The sequence below is a fragment of the Apaloderma vittatum genome, unplaced genomic scaffold (assembly GCF_000703405.1).
Source record: "Apaloderma vittatum isolate BGI_N311 unplaced genomic scaffold, ASM70340v1 scaffold900, whole genome shotgun sequence".
In the NCBI taxonomy this organism is placed as follows: domain Eukaryota; kingdom Metazoa; phylum Chordata; class Aves; order Trogoniformes; family Trogonidae; genus Apaloderma; species Apaloderma vittatum.
The window spans coordinates 84,429-104,442 of record NW_009693778.1 but is presented as its reverse complement, the minus strand read 5'-3'; the positions used below and the strand labels follow the sequence as shown (position 1 = coordinate 104,442).

Sequence of the window (20,014 nt, the reverse complement as noted above, 5' to 3'; positions counted from 1 at the left end):
GAGTAAATAGACTCGGAAGAAGGGCCACATCACGCATAGTCACACTGTGTGGCTGTGTCCAGAGTCCAGAACCTGCTGTCACGATGATAGTTTGACTCATTTTGTCTCTAGTCCTGATGGTGAGTGTCAGTAAAACAAACAAGAAGAGCCATGACAGAGCTCTTCAGATTTCCACAGAAAGAGTTGCAAGTCCTGGCTTTCTCCCTCACACTGATATGTATCAGGTTCATTTTAAGTTCTGTTTAAAAAACAGCTTTTATTGTATATAAAAAAATACTTGTATTGTGCTGTGGCTTCATGAATCCATTTAATATTCATCCCCCACCATATGGGTTACACCACGTCATGTACCCTTTTGACACATGCATGTTGTGACTGTACCTGTAGAATAAACTGCTTATAAAAGTAGATCTGCCTTTCCCTCACAGTGGATAAAATCTTGAGTCCGTCATTCTTTATTTAGTTCTGGCTTGGACAAACTTCTGTTGACTCAGCAGACAGATTGTTACTAAGTTTATGAATTGTGTAGCTGTTACTTAGTTGGTAATTCATTGTGTGTGTGTGACATTGAGCTAAACACTGCTTTCCATTGCCACAGTAATGGCAGCCTTTGGTTGGTCCTAATGTGACATGGGTTAGCTTTAGATATAACTTATGTTTTCTGTGAAATTTCTGCGTGAACCCAAATAAGCACATTAAGAAAATTCAGTTAAATAATTCATTTGGGCAGACAGATAGGAATGTTTCACCTTTTAGTAGCTGCTCATTAATATGAATAATGGTAAACAGTTCAAGAGTTTGTCATCTAAATCAGATCATTTAATATAGTATAAAATTCACTATAATCAATGATGAATAAAGAGGGTCATTCAAGTCCCAGAAGACTATGAATTACTCATTACACTTAATCTCTTAGGCAAAATAGCTTTTATGAATAGTTCTAATTGAGCTGATAAATCTCAAAGGATGCTGGAAAGGAAATTAAATAATGTATTGTTTTAATATCCGTAACGCATAATTGCTGAAAACTGTTGTAGTAATTTTATTTTTGTGGCTTCAGGTTAGCCTCTTTATATTTATCTGTATGTAACACAGATTGTAGAATCACTGTCAGTTGTTTCGAACTTGTATTAATTTTTATTAATTCATTTCTTTAAGTTTGTTGCTTACTTAGGTTTTACACTCTGCATGTTTATTGAGCATTATCTTTTTATCTTTCTTCCTGTTCGACAGGTATTATTGAGACTGCAGAGCACCTGGATCGTGAGACTACTTCTCATTACTGGTTAACTGTTTATGCAACAGACCAAGGCGTAGTGCCTTTATCATCCTTCATTGAAATCTACATAGAAGTAGGGGATGTTAATGATAATGCTCCTCAGACCACAGAACCAGTTTATTACCCAGAGGTCATGGAAAACTCACCTAAAGATGTATCCGTCATTCAGATTGAGGCATTTGATCCAGATTCTAGCTCAAGTGAAAAACTAACTTACAAGATCACAAGTGGAAATCCACAGGGATTCTTTTCAATAAACCCCAAAACTGGTGAGTACAGTACAGTATTTTATTTTACATAGGAATGAATCAACATATTTAAGTAAATATATAAACCAGGGAAAATTGAGATGTTTGGGTTCTCATTATAACTATACTTTCTCGATACAGTTAACCTGGCATCACAGGCTGTGTCAATATTAGTAAGTTTTATGCAAACAAGTAGAAGAGGGTTTGAGAGTGCGGCAGTTGGGTCAAAGTACTTGACACCCACATCTTGCACGTTTTGGAAAGTTTTACTTTAGAGTAGTTCCACTCTAGAGTGGTCAGCTCTCATTTGCTTTTGTAGTGCAGTAAATATACAGAAAAATACACATTTTAGCTTGGTTTCATCCAAGCTGTTACTAGCAGTGTCAGTCTTCCAATTTTCACACATAGATTGTTTGACCTTTTCTGGTTTTTTTTTATTTTTTTTTTCTTCCCACCGATAGTGTTAGCCTAAGCAATGCAAACCATTAACTGCACGCTCACTTGTCCCACAGTCAAAAGGGACTGTCTTTGCAAGTAGCTGTTGCTGTTTTAAGAAATACAAAATCTGGAAGATAATTTGCAGGTGTAGTTGTTGTATAATGAAAGGAAAATCTGACTTCAGTGGTTGTTTGGAAAGCTTCAGGAAAAAAACCACCACATTCTTTTAAAGCTTTAAACATTTTAAGAGGAAAGTACAAATAGAAGAAACAAGTGACCTTTTAGTAACTGTGAATTACAAATACTGAAATGTATGTTGGACAGAGAGACAGGAAACCTAAAATAATCAATTTTAACTGAAGCTACACAACAGTTTGGAAAACTGTAAAGATTGCCTACCGCACATTGCTTCTGAGTGAATTTAAAGAAAATAATACGTGTACTGAGTATTTTATTTCACAGATTTTTCCTAATGGTAAAGGAGGGTTTGATTTTAATTAAATAATATTTTGCTGAGTTATGTGCAACTTAGCTTTTCATATGTTGAGTTTAGGTACTATTTCACAGTACAAATTACAGGGAGATGCTTTTGATTCACTCAGCCAGAAATTTCTTCTCACAATCCAGAGATTTTTTAGATTACAGGTGTTAGACTTTAATCAGTAGCAAACTCAGTAAGTAGGAGGGAGCGACAGAAACCTTACTCATTTAGCTGTTGCTCATTCGTGGAGGGACTTTTAGGGGATTTAAGGGAGGAAAAACTGGGTGAAAAATACGTTTTGAAGGCTGGATTTGACACTGTGGCCTTCATTCTGTTTCGTAGTTGTTTCAGTTCAGGGTATGAAAGACTTGAGTGCTGTATCAGCTGTAATTGCTGTGCCAGCAAAGCTCTGAGTGCAAACACAGGTATGTTATTTGGGTTATTTTGGACAATAGCTTCTTTGTCAGCATGCTCTACATCTGCTTGTGAAGACATTGCCAAGAGGGACGTATGAAATAGCTATTTTAACAGACAATCTTTAGCATAGTTAAACCCTGTATCTAAGTACTATATTTACAGAAGCACTGGTTTTAGAACAAAGGCAGCGTAAGAAGTAAAATGAGGAAAACTAAGCCACAGTCTTCTGAAGTGGATGCAGGAATTCTCTATGCAGTTTATTTCTGTCTTTCTTTCTCTGCTTAAACATGATGCAAAAGGAAAAATTTTCCTCTCTTCTGTCTACTTCCTCGCCCTTTCTGTTTTTGAAAAGTACCGCTTGCTTGTTACTTTTGTATTTGTTGTCATCTCAATCAGTGATATCGATATAAATTGGAATAAAATTGCCAGTGAGATTGCTCTGCTCATATTGCAAGTGAACATAAACTCTACCTACATTGATTTAGGCTTTGCTATATAATTGGTTGACTATTTTTGGTTGTTATTTTTTTTGTAACTCATTTATCTTTCTTCCAGCCCTTTCCTACTCCTCTCCTTTGCATTCTGTATCATGCAGCATTTTCCAAACTTTATTTTAAAAAAGGCACTTGCATGCCTTCCTTTACTTAGTTTCTACATGCAGAAACATCTTTATTTCTATTTAATTGACACAAAAATTAGGATAGCAGGAGATTGTGAGTTGTCTTCAGACAGAGTTTGTAGTTTTCCACATCAGTAGCTTACTGCTGATCTCATTTGTGTTAGAAAGGGAGCTTGAGGGTGCTCAACACACTAGATGGTGAAGTGATAAGGAACATTTAATGGAAAGCTAATAAAGATTTTCTGTCAGGAGAGTTTCTTACCTGCCTTTATTGTAGCATGTGTCCTGTAGAAGCAAGTGATGTGATTCAGAGTGCTTCTCAGCTTCATATTAAAGGAAAAAAAAAAACACAAACCAAACTGCCACAAATTGAAATAACTAATATTTCAGAATACAAGCACTGAGAAAAAAAGACTGTCCCTCTGGTTTACGTTCAGCAGAACAGTTTTAAAAAATACATAGTTAAAATCACAGGGAAAGGCAAATATATTAATGTCTATTACTGTTAAAGTTGTAAGGCTAGATAGACATAATAGGAGGGCAGGAGATGTGCTCAGAGAAGAGAAGACTCTGGCTGGTTTTGTTGTTGTATTCCCAGTATGCGCTTAAATAGGTTAAATGGATATTAAATAGCTAGCTTATGTATGTTGTCTTCCTTTTATGGAGGACACTAAATTTCATGCTGTCTATTAGGCCATCTGCTTTTTTTCTGCATGTATTTGGTTTAAAACTGTCAGTCTGCAGTGGACAATACATAGTGATCAAAATCAGTTTTGTTTGAGATTATCAGGTTTGTAACTTTCCAGGTCTCTCTTCTGTCAGTTGGAAATCAAATACGTTTAACCTGAATAAGTCTTATTTGGGATGAAAGCTCTTTAACTAAGGACTTGGTTGTTGAGGAGTTGAAAAGTCACTTCAAAAGACACTGATTGTTGTTTTAGTTATAACACTGTATCTCCCTCAATTGATTAAAATAGAGCTTAGCTGAAGAGTGAAGGTTTATTGACTGATCTGTTTCTCAAAAATGCTACTAGCTGAAGTTGTACCTGTATGCTTCTTACATCAGTTTCTCAGTATCCAATTCCATAAACCTTCTCTGGCATTTAAAAATATCTTTCTTATTTTAAGTAATTATAAAAAAACTTAGTTAAAAAAACATTGCTAAATTTTTCTTTGCATACAGAAATGCTGTTTCACTTTCTGGAGCAGGATGTATAACAGTACATTTCAGGACATTTTGTGGTCTTTTCAGATACACCTGGTCTTTCATTAAGGCAAATGAAGTATCATTTTCCTTAGTTTTGGAGTTTCTGTGTAATGAAAAACAGCTGCTGTACAAATGAGCTGGAATAAAAATAATTATCATAATATTATTTGAAGGAAAGAATTAGAGCAAAGACTTAATTGAGCAACTTCCATGCTCAGCCTGAACACAACTGTAGACAAATATGTAAGTTAAGTAGATATAAAGTAGTTGCCATAGCTCCTTGCAAAATAGCTTGTGAGTACATACAGAAATAATAGACAAAGTGGTAGAGTTCCAAGGCATTTTAACATGTTCAGATGGAAGGAGTTGAGTTGGCAGGATTTGATAGCTATTCAGAACACACGTTCTGGGACTCTTGTGTCTCACCACCTAACCCTAGAGCTATTGCACTGAGGATCAGAAAAGATTTGCTCTTTTAGCAACACTCATGTAAAGCAAAGGATTGTGTTATTCTGGGATTTGTGCTTTGGAGCTCACAATGTATAATGGTTTTTATGGTGTCCATAATAGAATGTGGTTTAGTTACATTTTTCTGTTTCTTCTGGTTGTGGTTAATTTGCTTGAGTTACTCCATTATGTTTCTTATTTTTACAGGAGCACAACATGTTGACTGGGCAATTTTATATTTTTGTTTCCATCTTTAATTCTTTTGTATTATAATATCTTAACTTGCTTTACTGCTTTTGAGGAGTAGTGTTGGAAGCATGACAGTTAATAACAAGATTGCAGTAATTAGAGCGACTGGCACAGGGACTTAGTATGGCATCTACTAGTAGTGACTGATAATACCATGTATATAAGTGTACATTTATGAGCTGTTTATGTTTATATAATTTCTATTCTTTGTTGGATTAACCATTTAGAGGTGGATCTGTTGATGCCAATTCAGTATATTCAATGTATTCATTTTACTAAGAGCTTTCAAACATGAAATTTCTGTGTGAGATGAGACTGGGACATGCATTAATAAACAGCTGTTTGTTGTACCCAGTAAGAATTATAAGGGTAGTATGCAAACTAGCTCTCCATTTAGAATGGGTACATACAATTCCACAGAGTGACACTGACAGTTTCCTGTATTTTGTAGTTTTCTTCTATTTTTATTCTTTAAATTGTGGGATTGCAGACTTCATCTGAAACTAGAATAAAGGTGTTCACTTTCAATTGAGCAAGTTAAGAACATCCTTAGTTGCTGCAGAACTAGAGCCATTAGACTGAACTCTTTAAACAAAATTTGCTCCCTGAATTTCCTTAGGCTCTGTATCTGTTTCCATATGGATGAAGTAGTTTTGCCACACCACGATTTTAAAATATGGCTGCTACTCAGTGATACAGGCTTTGTATAATTAATATCTAAAAGACTGCTAATTTAAGGTGCCTGAAAGAAGCTTGTACTACCTTGTGAGTCGCAGTATGGGTGTTAGAATGACAAAAACTGCATTTGCATAGTGAAAGGAATTCCAGTTCTCCTTAGTATTACTGAGCAAGAAACTGGAATTCTAACCAGGTATCCATATAGGTTGAGGGAAGACTCTTTTGCTTTCTTTTGGATTATCTTGCAGTGAATTGAGGCAAGAAGTAATTTCTGCCTTTTGCCAAATTGATATGCTTATTTCCACTCCCACAGGGTTTCTGTTATGTTTATTTTACTGACTAGATTTGGCTTGGGGAAAGATCAGGTTTAGGTAACAAATAACTCTTTCTCCAGAAGCCATGCTTTATATTAGAAATTTAAAATAATACCAAATGAGGCAAGGAGGTACTTGATGTTGCTCTGTGTAACAACCTTGAGTCAGATTTGCAGAAATGCTGATTGCAAAGGTAATTGCTTTCTGTGCCTTTAATACAACTTGCTGTGAAAATCATGGACACTTCCCAAAACTAGACTTGGGTTCATAACCTGGACAGGAGAATGACAGAATTGATTTTGAGTGTTAATTTCCCCGTACTTCAGTTTTGCAGGTATAAAATAAGAATAATTGCATGACCTAATTGCTTGGAAGTGTTGTGAAGATATATACATTCATATTCATGAGGCACATGGGTATTATCATGAGAATGCCATGGACATTCCTTTGAGGAAATTAGTAATCCTGTGGTGTAGGAGCTAGGCCATTTAGATAAGGCCTTTCTTACATGGGGAATTCCAGCAGAAGCATTGAGTAATTACCCATTTCAGAACATACTGTATCCTGTGCTCCCAGTGAGACCTGAGTCTGTGCATCTTAATGCATACTTATATTAAATTAAGATGATGTGGCAGTCTTGTCTCTGAGATTTCTTAGTTTGAGTGCCTAAGTCTGAAGATAAGGATTTAATATTGCTTGACATAACTTTTGCTCATTTTTCTTTTTTCTATACTCTTTACTATCTCAAGTTTTTGAAAGAACTTACATTAAATTGATCCTGTGGCAATTTAGAATTGCGACAGTTTTTGTTTCATAAATTTACCACAACTCAAAACACGTGTTACAAAGATAACATCAACCTTCAAATTAAGTGCTGATTTAAAGACATTTTTATATATGCAAACCCAAAACAGCCTGCTATTTTAATACAAAAAGTTTGTTATATCAAACAATGGCATTTAGATTTTGCTAACACTGAGCCTGTGGCTTTTACTGTCTGTTAGTCTCTAGTAATCATTATAGCTTTGTGATGCTATAAAATGCTAATAGCCCATGAGCAGACCATCTACCTCACAGGATTTTATCATTTTGCACTGTTTGTAACATTTCAGGGAGTACCTCTGTGTGTGTCTAATGAGGGGACCAACTGAAGTGAAATAGGAAGTGGGTACAGCTGCAAACAACTTCCTTGGGCTTCCGATAACACTGGAGAATTACTTAGTGAGGAAATGAAGGGCCAGTGACCGCACAGTAGTGTTGGCTTCATTTTAACAAAGGAAATCTTTGTTGTTTAACTACTTGTGCAGTTTAATACCAATTGACCTAATATTTTAGAACTTCGATAAAGCCAGTATTACTACATTGCACACTAATGTGATTTTAAAGGTAAAGAAAGACTCAAACACTGAAAATGTTTTTGTTACTTCTGTATCTGGCAAGCAATGCCAGGCTCAATTATTTATTGTTCATTCATGTCACACAGCTTGAAGTGTGCGTAGCAGCCTCCACGTGCCCAACTGCTTACACCTGTCACACACAGAGAAAAGAAGCATTTGATTACACTGTCTCGAGAACAGATTTGTTGTTGTTGTTGTTTAATGAAAATGTGACCAGAATTAACCCAAATGTTTGTTAAACTCTAGCAACCAGAGATGATTACATGAATAGAAAAAATTTTATATAGAGATACGTTTGGAAAGAGAGTTTGATTCTGCAAAAAGTTACTCATTTCCCTTTTAAAATATTATTTAAAGCACTTCAAGTGCTATTAGACTACTGGCTTTCAAGAACCTGGTCCTTTCTGGAACTAGGAAAATAACTTCATATTGGTGAAATTTCTATTACCACCTTCACATCCACTCACTCAACAATATTTAGCAATTTAGCACTTGAGAGAAAATTTGCTATAATGTAAGCAGCTGTTTTAAAAATATTTATGATCGTTTATGTAGAGAAATTTTAAGTGATGGTGTTGGGGATTTTTAAAAATGCTTTATTACATTTCTTTGGAAAAAGAAAAATGGTAGGAGCTGGAAAAATAAACAGGAAGCACAGCAGTTCTTCCCTCCCCCCTTTTTCTGTCTCTGGAACTGTACAAAAACTTAAGATCATACTGTGCATCTTCTGTTATAAAGTAGGAGTTTAAAAGAAAGTGAAGTTTTCTTTCAATTTTCCCATATTCTGTTGCAGAAATAGTGATGGAGGCAGACTCCCTCTATATTGTGTGTTCTTTTGATCTGGAATATATAACATGCAAAACTGTAATTCTAGCCAGTGATCAGATACTGTTATGAGTCACTTGCATAGAACCACCCTCACACAGGCTTTCAACAATAGCAGTCTTTTCTTGATAGGCTCTCTGAGTGCCATAACTTAATGGAGTTTGTGTATGTAACACCATGCCTTAGTATCGATTCATTTATTAATTTGGTTTGTTGGATTAGATGACTTAGTTGTTTATGCAATAATAATAATAATCTGCAGTGGGTTGCCTGTCTTTCATCACTGCTTGCAATTACTAAAATGATGAATGCTCTGATCAGCAAATTCTGAGTCTTTATATCTGTCTGCTGTTAAAACAGTTCAGGGAAGTGACTTTTAACGTCAGATGTGCACCTTGCACTTATACGTTGTAGTAGTAGGATTGAGTCATTAAATTGCCTGATTACTGATATAATGTGGTGACTGGTGTTATGAAATACCAGCCGTAGGATTAGGTAACTTACTTTTTGCCCCCGTATACAAAGCTTATGATTTGTCTTGGCAACAGGTAACAAACTTATAAACACTAGTATTATCATACTTCAATAAATGTCTAATTTGCTGACACAAGCACACCCCTATGATCTGAGCTGGTTATCCCTTATTTGATGCAATCCTAATTTAGGTAAGACTGAGATCTCAGTTATTACTTTACTTTTCACTGAGTACCATTCAGAGGACAAGACATTTATTCAACTGGGATAAATGTGCCAAAAATTTTTTTTGTGTATGAAATCCAGAGCATATACATCAGCATCTGAGACAGGAATATAGAAGTACCTAAATAAAAAGTGATCTGAAGAGCAAATAGTGTAGTTCTATAAAGTGCTATAGATGATCTGGTCTGGAGATTATCTAGGTGCCTGTACACTGTGGGAATGTTCTGCTGTCTTTTGCTTGAACTGCTGCAGATGGGAATTCAAAGAGGAATGGCACCAAAGCTGCAGAAAACTGCACTAGTTGAGTCCAGTCATGCTGTACTTAACACAAAGGGACCACTGAGTTTAGCACAGTCTAAAGTCTTCCTTTTAATTTTTCTGTCTATTTATAGGGTAACATAACTAATTTTTATAAAATACCCTGATCAGAAAGTTCATACGTGAGGCAGATAACTACTCCTTTAGCCTCTAAAGTGCATTTACAAGTCCTAGAAAAGTCTATGAAGCCACAGACTGTGCTAGGCAGAACTGATCTTTGTTCTACCTAAACAACTGTATAGCAGAAGGTAAGATTCAAGAGGCAAGAGAGAACAAGCAAGCAACGACATAACTCTGTAGATAATGAGTAAGAGGGCTCAGCTAAAAGAGTGGAAAGAGGAACCTGGGCTCTCTGTTTCTCTTGAGAAGTGGTATCATTTTTGCAGTCTTTACTGAAAAAACAGAAATGATTGCTTTTAAATATTTTACTTGATCAGAAGAGTCATTTGCAGCCATTTAATGTGCTTGTAAATGGTATTGCTAGTTTATTTTGAGACTATATGTTTACAATCATGTTTTTGGCGCTTAAAAATTACTGGTGACTGTTCTGTTGCTGGTTTTATTGCGAGCTGTTAAGGTGATTAGGACAAGAGTTTAGGAATGAAAACAAGTTAAATTGCTAAGGAACTATCTTTATGACTATGTAAGCAAAGGCTGTTCAGTTCCTTTATGGTATGCTTTCTCCAGTATGATAGCTGGTTAGGACTATGGTCTCGTTTGCTTTTTAACTCATGGTGACACACTGTCTAGCTTATAATGATTTATACATGAAGGGCAAGACATGGAGTTTATGTTTTTTCAGCTGCAAAGATGAAATCTATTCCTACGTCCCTCTGCTCTTACTTTTCTTTGACCTGGTTTTATTAACCTGTTTGTTTACTTTGGTTGTGAAGCCTTATCTTGACTTACATAGAAGACAAGATTTGACTATAGTCTTGCTGAAATTCTCTGAGCATCTTTAGGAAAGAAACGTGGTGGCCCTTTTCTGATGTTCACTGTAAAGTAAGTTAGATGCAAATCATAGTTAACTTGAAATCAAATGAGGGAAAGACCACTGGTAAAAATAGTCATCCTTCCATGGAAGTGATGAAACAGTCATGGATTATTGTGATTAGCAGTCATTTTTTCTGTATTTCAGGAAGTGCTGAGATACTAGAAGCAGTTTAAAACAATGTCTCGATGCTCACTGTATTAGAGATGTCTAAGACATGAGTTGATCACACTAAGTATTTTCGTGGGGATGAAATTGCTGATTCCAGTGGACTTCTTAGTCTATCAGACAGAAGAAAAATATATTCCTCTGTCTAGAAGGGAAAGCTGTCTTGAATTGGATATAATACACCATTTCTTAAATGAAGATGATTAGTAGAAAATCCTGCCTTGAGGTGTGACAGCATCATTCTCCCTTGAAGATACGTAATTGGTCTTCGAATTAGAGAATGTGTACCACAGTTTGCCCAGTGCTTTAGGGCTGTGTTGTGCAGTAGTCGAGCTGGATTATCATTACAGCCACTTGTGAATTTCCTTCAACTCTTACACTGACTTATATATTAAGAACTTGTAAAGAAAGTACCAAGGTAACAATTTTTAACATTCATTAATAATTTGTCTGTGTTTTAGGTTGAAATGGGAGAACGAGAGCTTAAATAGTAATATATTATAAGTAAACTGATTTAAAGTTAAAGGGCCGGTTAGCTCAGTCAGTCGAGCGTAGTGCTAACAACACTAAGGTCGCGGGTTCGATTCCCATTCAGTCCCCATGTGTTGCCTGATCTAGTCGAGAGGTGGCGTCCCTGGCGGCAGGGAGGCTGGATTAAAATGATCTCTAAGGTCCCTTCCAGCTTAGACCATTCTATGATGAGTTGCACTAATGCAGTCCCGAGAAACCATTTCTATTGACTGGCTATGGTTTGCATTCAACACAAAAGACAAAAATCTCATTAACACAATGCAACCTTTGTATTTAATTCCAGTGTTTTATATCTGCTGAGGTTAGTGATAAAAACTGTTGTTGCTGCTCTCCGTATTTCTGTATTTAAACCTTCACTGTCAATGCATTCAAGGATCAGAGAAACTCTATTTCTTTTCATACAGCGAAATTCAAATAGTGTTATACTCCATTCAGATCAAGCCTGTTGGTTCAAATCCACTGGAGGCAGCTTAGTAGACTTGTAGAATCTACTCTGTTTTAGTCTTTTGGATTGTGGTGGATTAGCCATGGCTAACAGCCAAACTCCCATCTAGTTCCAGAACCTTCCATCACCTCAAGCTGAATGTGTCATTGGAAAGTCTGTGTAAATTTGTGAAACCGCAAATGGATGCATTTGTAGGTATACCTGTAGCAGGGAATGGATGATGTATACATAGCAAGACAAAAAAAAACACGAGCCTTCCTCCTTCCCTTGCAAAGATCACTCTTTCTGATGCTACTTCCTTCATGAGTGAGATCATCCGTGCCATAAAGAAGGCTGATAGAATGGAATTCTTAATGTGGTCCCCAGCTAATGCTCCTTTTTAAAAAGCTAGAGATTGCCATTTCGGCATTGATTCTAAGTTGTTGAGTGCAGTTTTTCACGTACAAAGGTAACGTGATATTACTGGGCACTGATATGAAAGCTTACATGGGATAAAATAAATCCCTGATAATATCAGCTCCCTTGTGCTATTTTTGTTCCAAATGTAGCAGTTTTATTTATATTTATGTAACTGAATACTGTCATTTCATTTTTTTGTCTGATTTAATATTACAGTTAGTTTCAGTTCATTGTAGTACCTCTTCGCTTAGTGAGACAGGTGTGGTTTATCCAAAGTCTCTCTAAATTATTAAGCTGCTGTTAGGAAAATGTTTCTGATAAGAGGTGAATTTTGAAATATTGCAGAATAAATTACACCGATTTGCTAGAGATAACATTTGCTTATCATTATCTTTGAAATGTTTGTTATAAACTTGTGTTTTCTGAAGGATGCTTGACCCATCTTGCCATAGTGTGCATTGATTTCCAGGTGGAGTAACAGTCAGTGGTGGGAATTACTGGAGCTCATTGTTCTTGCTGGGTTGGGAAGGCAGGAGGCCTGAGTTGGGAGGCAGAAGGAAAACGGGAAAATACGACTGCAAAACAATGCTCTGTGAGTGTTTTGCTTTGAAAAGGAATGGTTTGTCACAGTGATCTTGTTTCTCACACATGCTGTCAATGCTGTCATTCAGCAGTGAACAGATTCTCCAGCTTCATAATGTGGATTTCAAAACTGATTATGTTACTGACTTCTTTAGAGATCAATTGAAATCATCTTTTATTTGTCACTTCTGTGGGAATGTGGTCTATACCAGGCTGTGATTACTCATCTATTTGTGTAGAGAAAGGGACACAGCAAGGAGATCTCCAAACTCTTAGAGAAAAGAGAAGGAGCTTAATCTAAAAACTTTGAGAACTTTTGTTTTCAGTAAAAGGAGCAGAGTGGTAGCAGCTGTTGCAGGGAGCTATCTGTATCTGTTAGATATTATTGTAGGTTTCTGTCTATTAGGTCCAGAGATTTCCTTCAAACTTCTTAATGGGCAGTCACAAAAGCCACACTATGTAGGGACACTCAACCTTATTATCGTGGCCTTAATTAAGGAAGAACTATTCAACTGATAAAACTGCCCGTGCAGTATTAAGCATGTTATAATATAGAAAAACTTGGGAAAAATGGAGGAATTGAGTGGTTGCCGTAATCAAACCTTTTACAGTCATAAGCTGTAGTGAAACACTTCACTGGAGCTAAATTTTCACTTAGGAAAGTGGCTAGCAGTAAAGAGTTAAAGAAAAAGAATGTCATGCATGTGTATGTGATTCTAAATCCAGAAGTGTTACATTTCCTTTGTTGGCATTAATTTCTGCTGAATATACAGGATATATATGGTGAGGGCTAAACCGTTGTGTTACTGGTCTGAAGTGTTTTAACAGAAGCATGACATGCATGGTTGAAAAGACTGGAAGTTTTAACAGTTCAAAGCATATATATTTTGTTCTTACTGGATATCTTTCTGCTTACATGTTTGAATTGGATTGACCAGCTTTGTTAACAGAAATTATATCTGGAACTAGACTTTTTTTAACAAACTGTAATATGTGGGGTAGTGGCACATGGTAGAATTCTGTCTGAAGTGCCTACAACATTTTTTTTTTTTTTGGTCCCCTGAAGTATTATCGTTAGTATTGTCATTTATTAGTTGTGACTCCAGTCTTAATAGCTCTCCACAGGGAAAAGAGCAGATAGAAAATTGTTGGAAGGTGTCATGTTTCTGCTCATGTGTTAGGAATTCTCTGCTTGCTGCTACTGTGAGAGATAGAATCTAATATTGTCAGAAGATGTGGACTGAATATTGGACATTCAGATAAATGTATAATGAAATTTCTGCTGGAATAACTTTATTGTTTCTGTACTTTTTGAGATCCTCCCCATCCCAGCTATTGAAGAGCCAGTTCCTTTACTGACTGTGCTTAAATGTACACTTTTCCCTTGCAACCGTGGTGAGTCTCAGGGTATTAATGCTTCATGGGAGGGCTTGTGCTGGCTTTCTCCAGAGGTACTCAATAGAAACAGGTATTTAGGAAAGCTTGTGTTTCCTGAAGTCACTTAAAAGCCCCTTTGCTTGAGGGAAGCAGATGACATGTCAGTTCTGCCATTTGTTCATTTCCAATTAACAGTTCTGTGCTGTTCCCCAGAGAGCCCATGAAAAGATAAGGTGTGGCTTGACCAGCCTCAGCCAGGAAATTAGGAGAAATCTTTGTTTAGAATATGTGACAGTAAATATTTTCAGTCGTCATTGTTAACAGCTCTGTAATCCCTATGGGAAGATATTACCTCAAGGAGGTAAATAGAGAATTGTTATTGCTTGACATTGTATTTTAGTTTTGCTTATAATTTTGTATTTTAATTTTGCTTGTAAGAAGTTCTGCTATAGTTAGAAAAAGGAGCATGATATATGTGGCTTGTATTTTGATCTCTATTTTATCCTTAATTGGATAACTGCGTCCCTGTTTTTCAGTTTGACAATTAAGAATCAAGATGGCAGTGCTTTCCTGTCACTGTAAAAAGCTTAGATAGTTGGGTAAAAGGTCTCATGACATTGCAGCATCTTCTGTATCTATATGCTGGAATCTTGCTGTAGACATTATGGGCTGCTTTGGCCAGCAGTGGCTGGAGTTGGGGGAATTCAAATCTTTATGTTTGCTTTGTGAAAAGCCAAGTTGTATCTAGCAGGATTTACTAGCAGAGACTCAGTGCCACGTGAACACAGCAATGGTGTTTCTCGGGCCAAGTTATACCTGCAGGCTCATTAATGACTTTTGTGTAGCGGAGGAACTGAATTGTTTCTTGTGTCTGCATCCATGTCATGGCTAACCCACGCCATAGCAAGCCATTCAACTAGAACTGAGAATTGAATGAGTTTACTTTTCACGAAACTCAGTGGTTAAAATTTTTAACTTTGTGTTAGGGAGAACTAATTCAAGTAAAATCCTTTTGCATTTAGATTTCACTGTCTTTTTGTCACCTCTTACTCTTTGACTTTCTTTTAAAGCAAAACTCATCATACATTCCTAATCTTGCATCACAGTTGTATCAAAATCTTGGAACAAAATCTACATCGTGTATCGAAAACTTGTGCGCATTCTCTGCAGTTGTCAACAGAAAGTGTTTGACTCTGTCATTGCAAAATCAAGGCAACATACACAAATTGTTCTGGTTTCCACCATTAGTGCATCTCTCCAGGTCATCTTTCTTCTGCTGTTATCACTAAAAATAAAAATAGATGTTTCTTCTGAAGAGATTGGTGATTATTCAGATAATGTAAACACCCTTTGAATAAGGCATATGAACACCCTCTGAAGACAAGACTTAATGCGAGCAAATTATAGAAACGTGACATGCACAGATACATTGGAAAATTGAGCTGTGTATTAAGGGCTACAACAGGCTAGCTTTCAGATTGCAAACACTATTTTCACAGCCCATAAGCATTGGAAACTGCTCACCCTTTCTCTTAGTGAAAGCCTAAGTTCTGCAAAAATAGGAGTGAATGCCTAAAAAGAAATTAAGATTGGGTATATCAGTAGCTACTGGCCTCACCTAACCTTCATTCAGATTATTTTCTTGAAGGATCTGATTAATTATTCTTTTATATTTACAGGTCTAATTACAACCACGTCTAGAAAATTAGATCGAGAGCAGCAGCCAGAGCACATACTGGAGGTAAACAATTTCCTTAGTTTTCTGAAAAAACAGTAAGTTCATTGCCCTTTTACAGAGCTGAGTTTACCATACTTGATTACTATATGAAGAATGTGGAAACTGAATTTCAGAAGTAATTTACTTCTGTGTTCTTTATATTGCAATGCAGAAAACTACCAATCTTATAAAAACATTGTGTTGGGACCTCTTCATAAGAAAAGCATTAAGATACAGATAGGAGGCAATTTTTTATTTCGTATCTGTAAACAGAGATTTTCTTTCAAACAGTATAACGGCATGATTGTTAAAAGGACGAGTGTGATTCTGTTTTTTTTTATATTGTGTAATTATTGGAATAGCTATTTCAGCCCGCATCTTGCTGAATTATAGACCTCTGAAAAACTGCAGGGTTTTTTTTAGCATTGAGAATACAAACTGTGAGTATACCTTTTGTCTACATAGCATTTTTCAATCACATAAGTAGATGAGTTGCAAAAGATGCATTATAGAGTCAAAGTCCAAGAGCATGAAATTCATAATACAATTCTGTTATTTGGCTACATTTAGTTGACTGCCTCAAATCTATGTAATAGCTATTCTCATTCTCTGTCAAAAACTGGGGGGGGGGGGAAAGAAAACAAACAGAAAGACAACTGTGAGTATTCCAGTTTCACAGTGTTGTCATGCAGTGTGACAGCATTGTATTTGATCTGCAATGAAGGCCTAATAGTCACAGTGATACTTACATACTACGTTTTATATGAAACCTTTGTTGTGCCTCTCCTGTGGATGATAGATAAAAGACTGCAATGTAAGTTGGCAAAAGTAACATTAAAGCTAGAGAAACAAGTCTGGACTTACTCAAAACATGTAAAATCTCTAAAAGGGTTTTCTAATAGGAATGCGAGGACTGCCTAGACTTGGAGGTGAATGTATTCCTTGACAGCACAAACTATCCTTCTGACAAAGTCTTTGTGGCCCATTGCTGTCCGTTTGGGGCATTGCAAGCAGGTTTAATGCAGCTCTTGGAGTGGATTTTTATCATTATTTTCATTTCTGTATATTTGGACAGAATTCTTTGCGCCTAAGTAGCAATAGGCTGGAATTACCACTGCAGAGTGTTCTAGGAGTAGTAGTAGCAATGTTAATTGAGTGATTTAGTACTAGATAGGTTATTCCTGTAAATTTTAAAGTCACTATATTTTTATTTTTAAATTACCTCCATAAATCTGGAGCACTTTGTCAATTATATCTTATTTCTTGTCCACTGCTATGTATATTGGTTGTGAAATTGGTATATTGTGACTTGTATGCATCTTGTGCTGGTTTGGTTTTGGGGTTTTTTTTTTGTCTTTTTTTTTACTGATTTATATACAATAAATGGGCTGTGAATCATTCTCTGACCCTGAAGCCACCTGGCACAGCATGGCTTTGATAGCTTATACCTTATCCTCAGAACAGGGTGGCCATGTTCAAGGTGCCTGTTGAGAATCACAGAATATTAGGTGTTGGAAGGGACCTCAAAAGATCATCTAGTCCAAACCCCCCTGCCAGAGCAGGATCACCTACAGTAGGATATGCAGGATGGAATGCATCTAGGCAGGTTTTGAATGTCTCCAGAGAAGACTCCACAACCTCCCTGGGCAGCCTGTTCCAGTGCTCTCACCCTCTCAGTGAAAAAGTTTTTCTTCTTGTTTTTGTGGAACCTCTTATGCTCCAGCTTTTACCTGTTGCCCCTTGTCCTATCATTGTACATCACTGAGAAGAGCCTGGCTCTATCCTCCTGACACTCCCCCTTTACTTATTTGTACACGTTAATGAGGCCACTCCTCAGTCTCCTCTTCTCCAAGCTAAAGAGACCCAACTCCTTCAGCCTTTCCTCATAAGGGAGATGTTCCACTCCCTTCATCATCTTTGTGGCTCTGTGCTGGACCCTTTCAAGCAGTTTCCTGTCCTTCTTGAGTTGAGGAGCCCAGAACTATACGCAACGTTCCAGAAGTGGCCTCACCAGGGCAGAGTAGAGGGGGAGGAGAATCCCTTGACCTACCAGGCCCTAGAAGAGAACCTTTCTTGACCTACTAGCCTACTAGAATGGTATCTGAATTGTGTGAATTGTCTAGGCTACGGCTAGGGAATGTGTGAGAGTGGGCTACTTGTTCTGGGCCAAAACTTTAGGCAGTGTAATGTTATGGGCAGTACATGCTTATTAGTTTCTAAGTTACAATAAGATAACATGCACAGAACTTGGAAAAAGTATTTTTAAGGTTGCAGTATCACACAATGGTATGTAAATCCTCCTGGTTTCAGCATTCTCTGTAAAGATAATTAAGCCAATTGCTCTGTAGTTTGGAATATTGGTTATTGCCTGCTGGTATCGTATGCAACTCTTCATTCTTCCTTCATTTTGTATCCCAGCTGGCTGTTAAAGTTTTAAATAAAAGTCTGCAAAATATCCAGTGGAGGAACTCTTTAACGACAGAGCTGTACTGACAGACAGCATGGCCCAAAGTAGCAGTTTTCCCATTTGTTAGTTTTATGTTGAAAGGAAACCCAGGAATGCACAGAATGGTGGGCAGCGTTATTAGCCAAGTGCTGAGCATCTGGCTAATTAATTGAGCACTGAAATGTTGACCAGATGCGTTCATAGGTTTATTCCTTGTTATCTATTAAATTTGATCCTTGATTGCACTCCTGCTTCCATAATAGTAATTAATATGCCCCATTCTTTTTTTTCTAACTTATAACTATTTTTTGAGTGCCAACTGGCACTTTTTAAATGCAATTATTTTATGCTAGCTTCATGTTATTCTCTCATATCTTAGTATCCTGTTTGTGTCAGTAATGCCTTCAAAGCTGATATTGCACTCAAACTAGTTTTTCCTTAAATTTGCCATATTTTTCCTGCTTGGCTCAGGACAATGTTCATTTTATGTTAACTGACAAGTTGTTCTTTACTGCTTGGAATCTTCTCTTTTAAGATAGGTCTGATCATGTCCTCATTCATGTCAGTGTAAATTAATTTTTTCATCAGGAATTCAATTTTAGTCTTCCAGTAGTATTCATTTCATTATTTTATATCCCATATTATACTTGAGTCCATATGTTTTTTCCATAGTCATATTTCCCAGGGCATCCTAAGAAACAGTGAGAAATCACCACCCACATTCTTGAAGAAAAACACTTATTCTCCCCAAATTAGGGTGAGCTTCTTGGAACTGGAATATCCTATATCAGTGCATAGGGTTTTTTGCTGGGGTTAAGGACATTGTTTGTGACACTCTCCACATCACTGATCTTAGGATCATAGAATCATTTAGGTCAGAAAGGACCTTTAAGATCATCAAGTCCAACAGTATCTTCCCTATAATGTTTTCCCAGTCCTGCTGTAGTAACTGACTTCTGTATGGAGCTTTCTCCCAGCTTTGTCCCCATCTTCCTCGCAAACCCAAAACCAAAACGAAACTGCAGAATGCAACACATTTCCCATAGAATTTGTTAGAAACATTGAGCGTTTGATTTTTTTTTCTTCATTTATCAATTCCTTCTTATTGTAGCAGAGCTGGCATAGATGACCCTTAGACATCCCTCTATATTTCTGTGTAATAATGAAGATAAGTCAAGGAAGATGATTTTAAAAGAGTTCAAAAAAATAGTGAGAAAAAGAAGATGAAGGCAAGACCATAGAAAGGCTGAGGAAGAGTGCTACACCAGATCACAGAATCAGGAATGTTAGGGATTGGAAGGGACCTCAAAAGATCATCTAGTCCAACCCTAATCCCTCATCCAGGTCATTGATGAATATGTGGAATAGCACTGGTCCCAGTACTGACGCCTGAGTGACTCCACTAGATACAGGCCTCCGTCCCATTGGCCACAACTCTCTGACTTCTTCCCTTCAACCAGTTTACAATCCACCTCAGTACTCGGTCATCCAGACCACATGTCCTCAGTTTACCTATGAGGTTGCTGTGGGAAACAGTGTCAAATGCTTTACTGAAATCCAGATAGACCACATCCACTGCATGGCCACCATCCATCCACCTGGTTATGTTTCAGAAAAGACTATCAGGTTGGTCAAATGTGGCTGTCCCTTGGCAAAGCTATGCTGACTGCTCCTAATGACCTTCTTATCCTTGATGTGCCTAGAGACAGCACCAAATATAAGTTGCTCCATCACTTTTCCAG

At 37.0% G+C, this 20,014-nt stretch overlaps 1 protein-coding gene across 3 annotated transcripts in view; it reads left to right on the top strand.

The window, feature by feature from the left end:
- The window catches only part of FAT1 (FAT atypical cadherin 1), a 96,087-nt gene that overhangs the window by 28,844 nt on the left and 47,229 nt on the right, over positions 1–20,014 (top strand). For all 3 annotated transcript variants that reach the window (XM_009864657.1, XM_009864642.1, XM_009864649.1), the window contains exons 2-3: positions 1,234–1,548; positions 15,789–15,850. In XM_009864657.1, the coding sequence (XP_009862959.1) occupies positions 1,234–1,548; positions 15,789–15,850 (377 nt within the window). The remainder of the gene's footprint in view (positions 1–1,233; positions 1,549–15,788; positions 15,851–20,014) is intronic.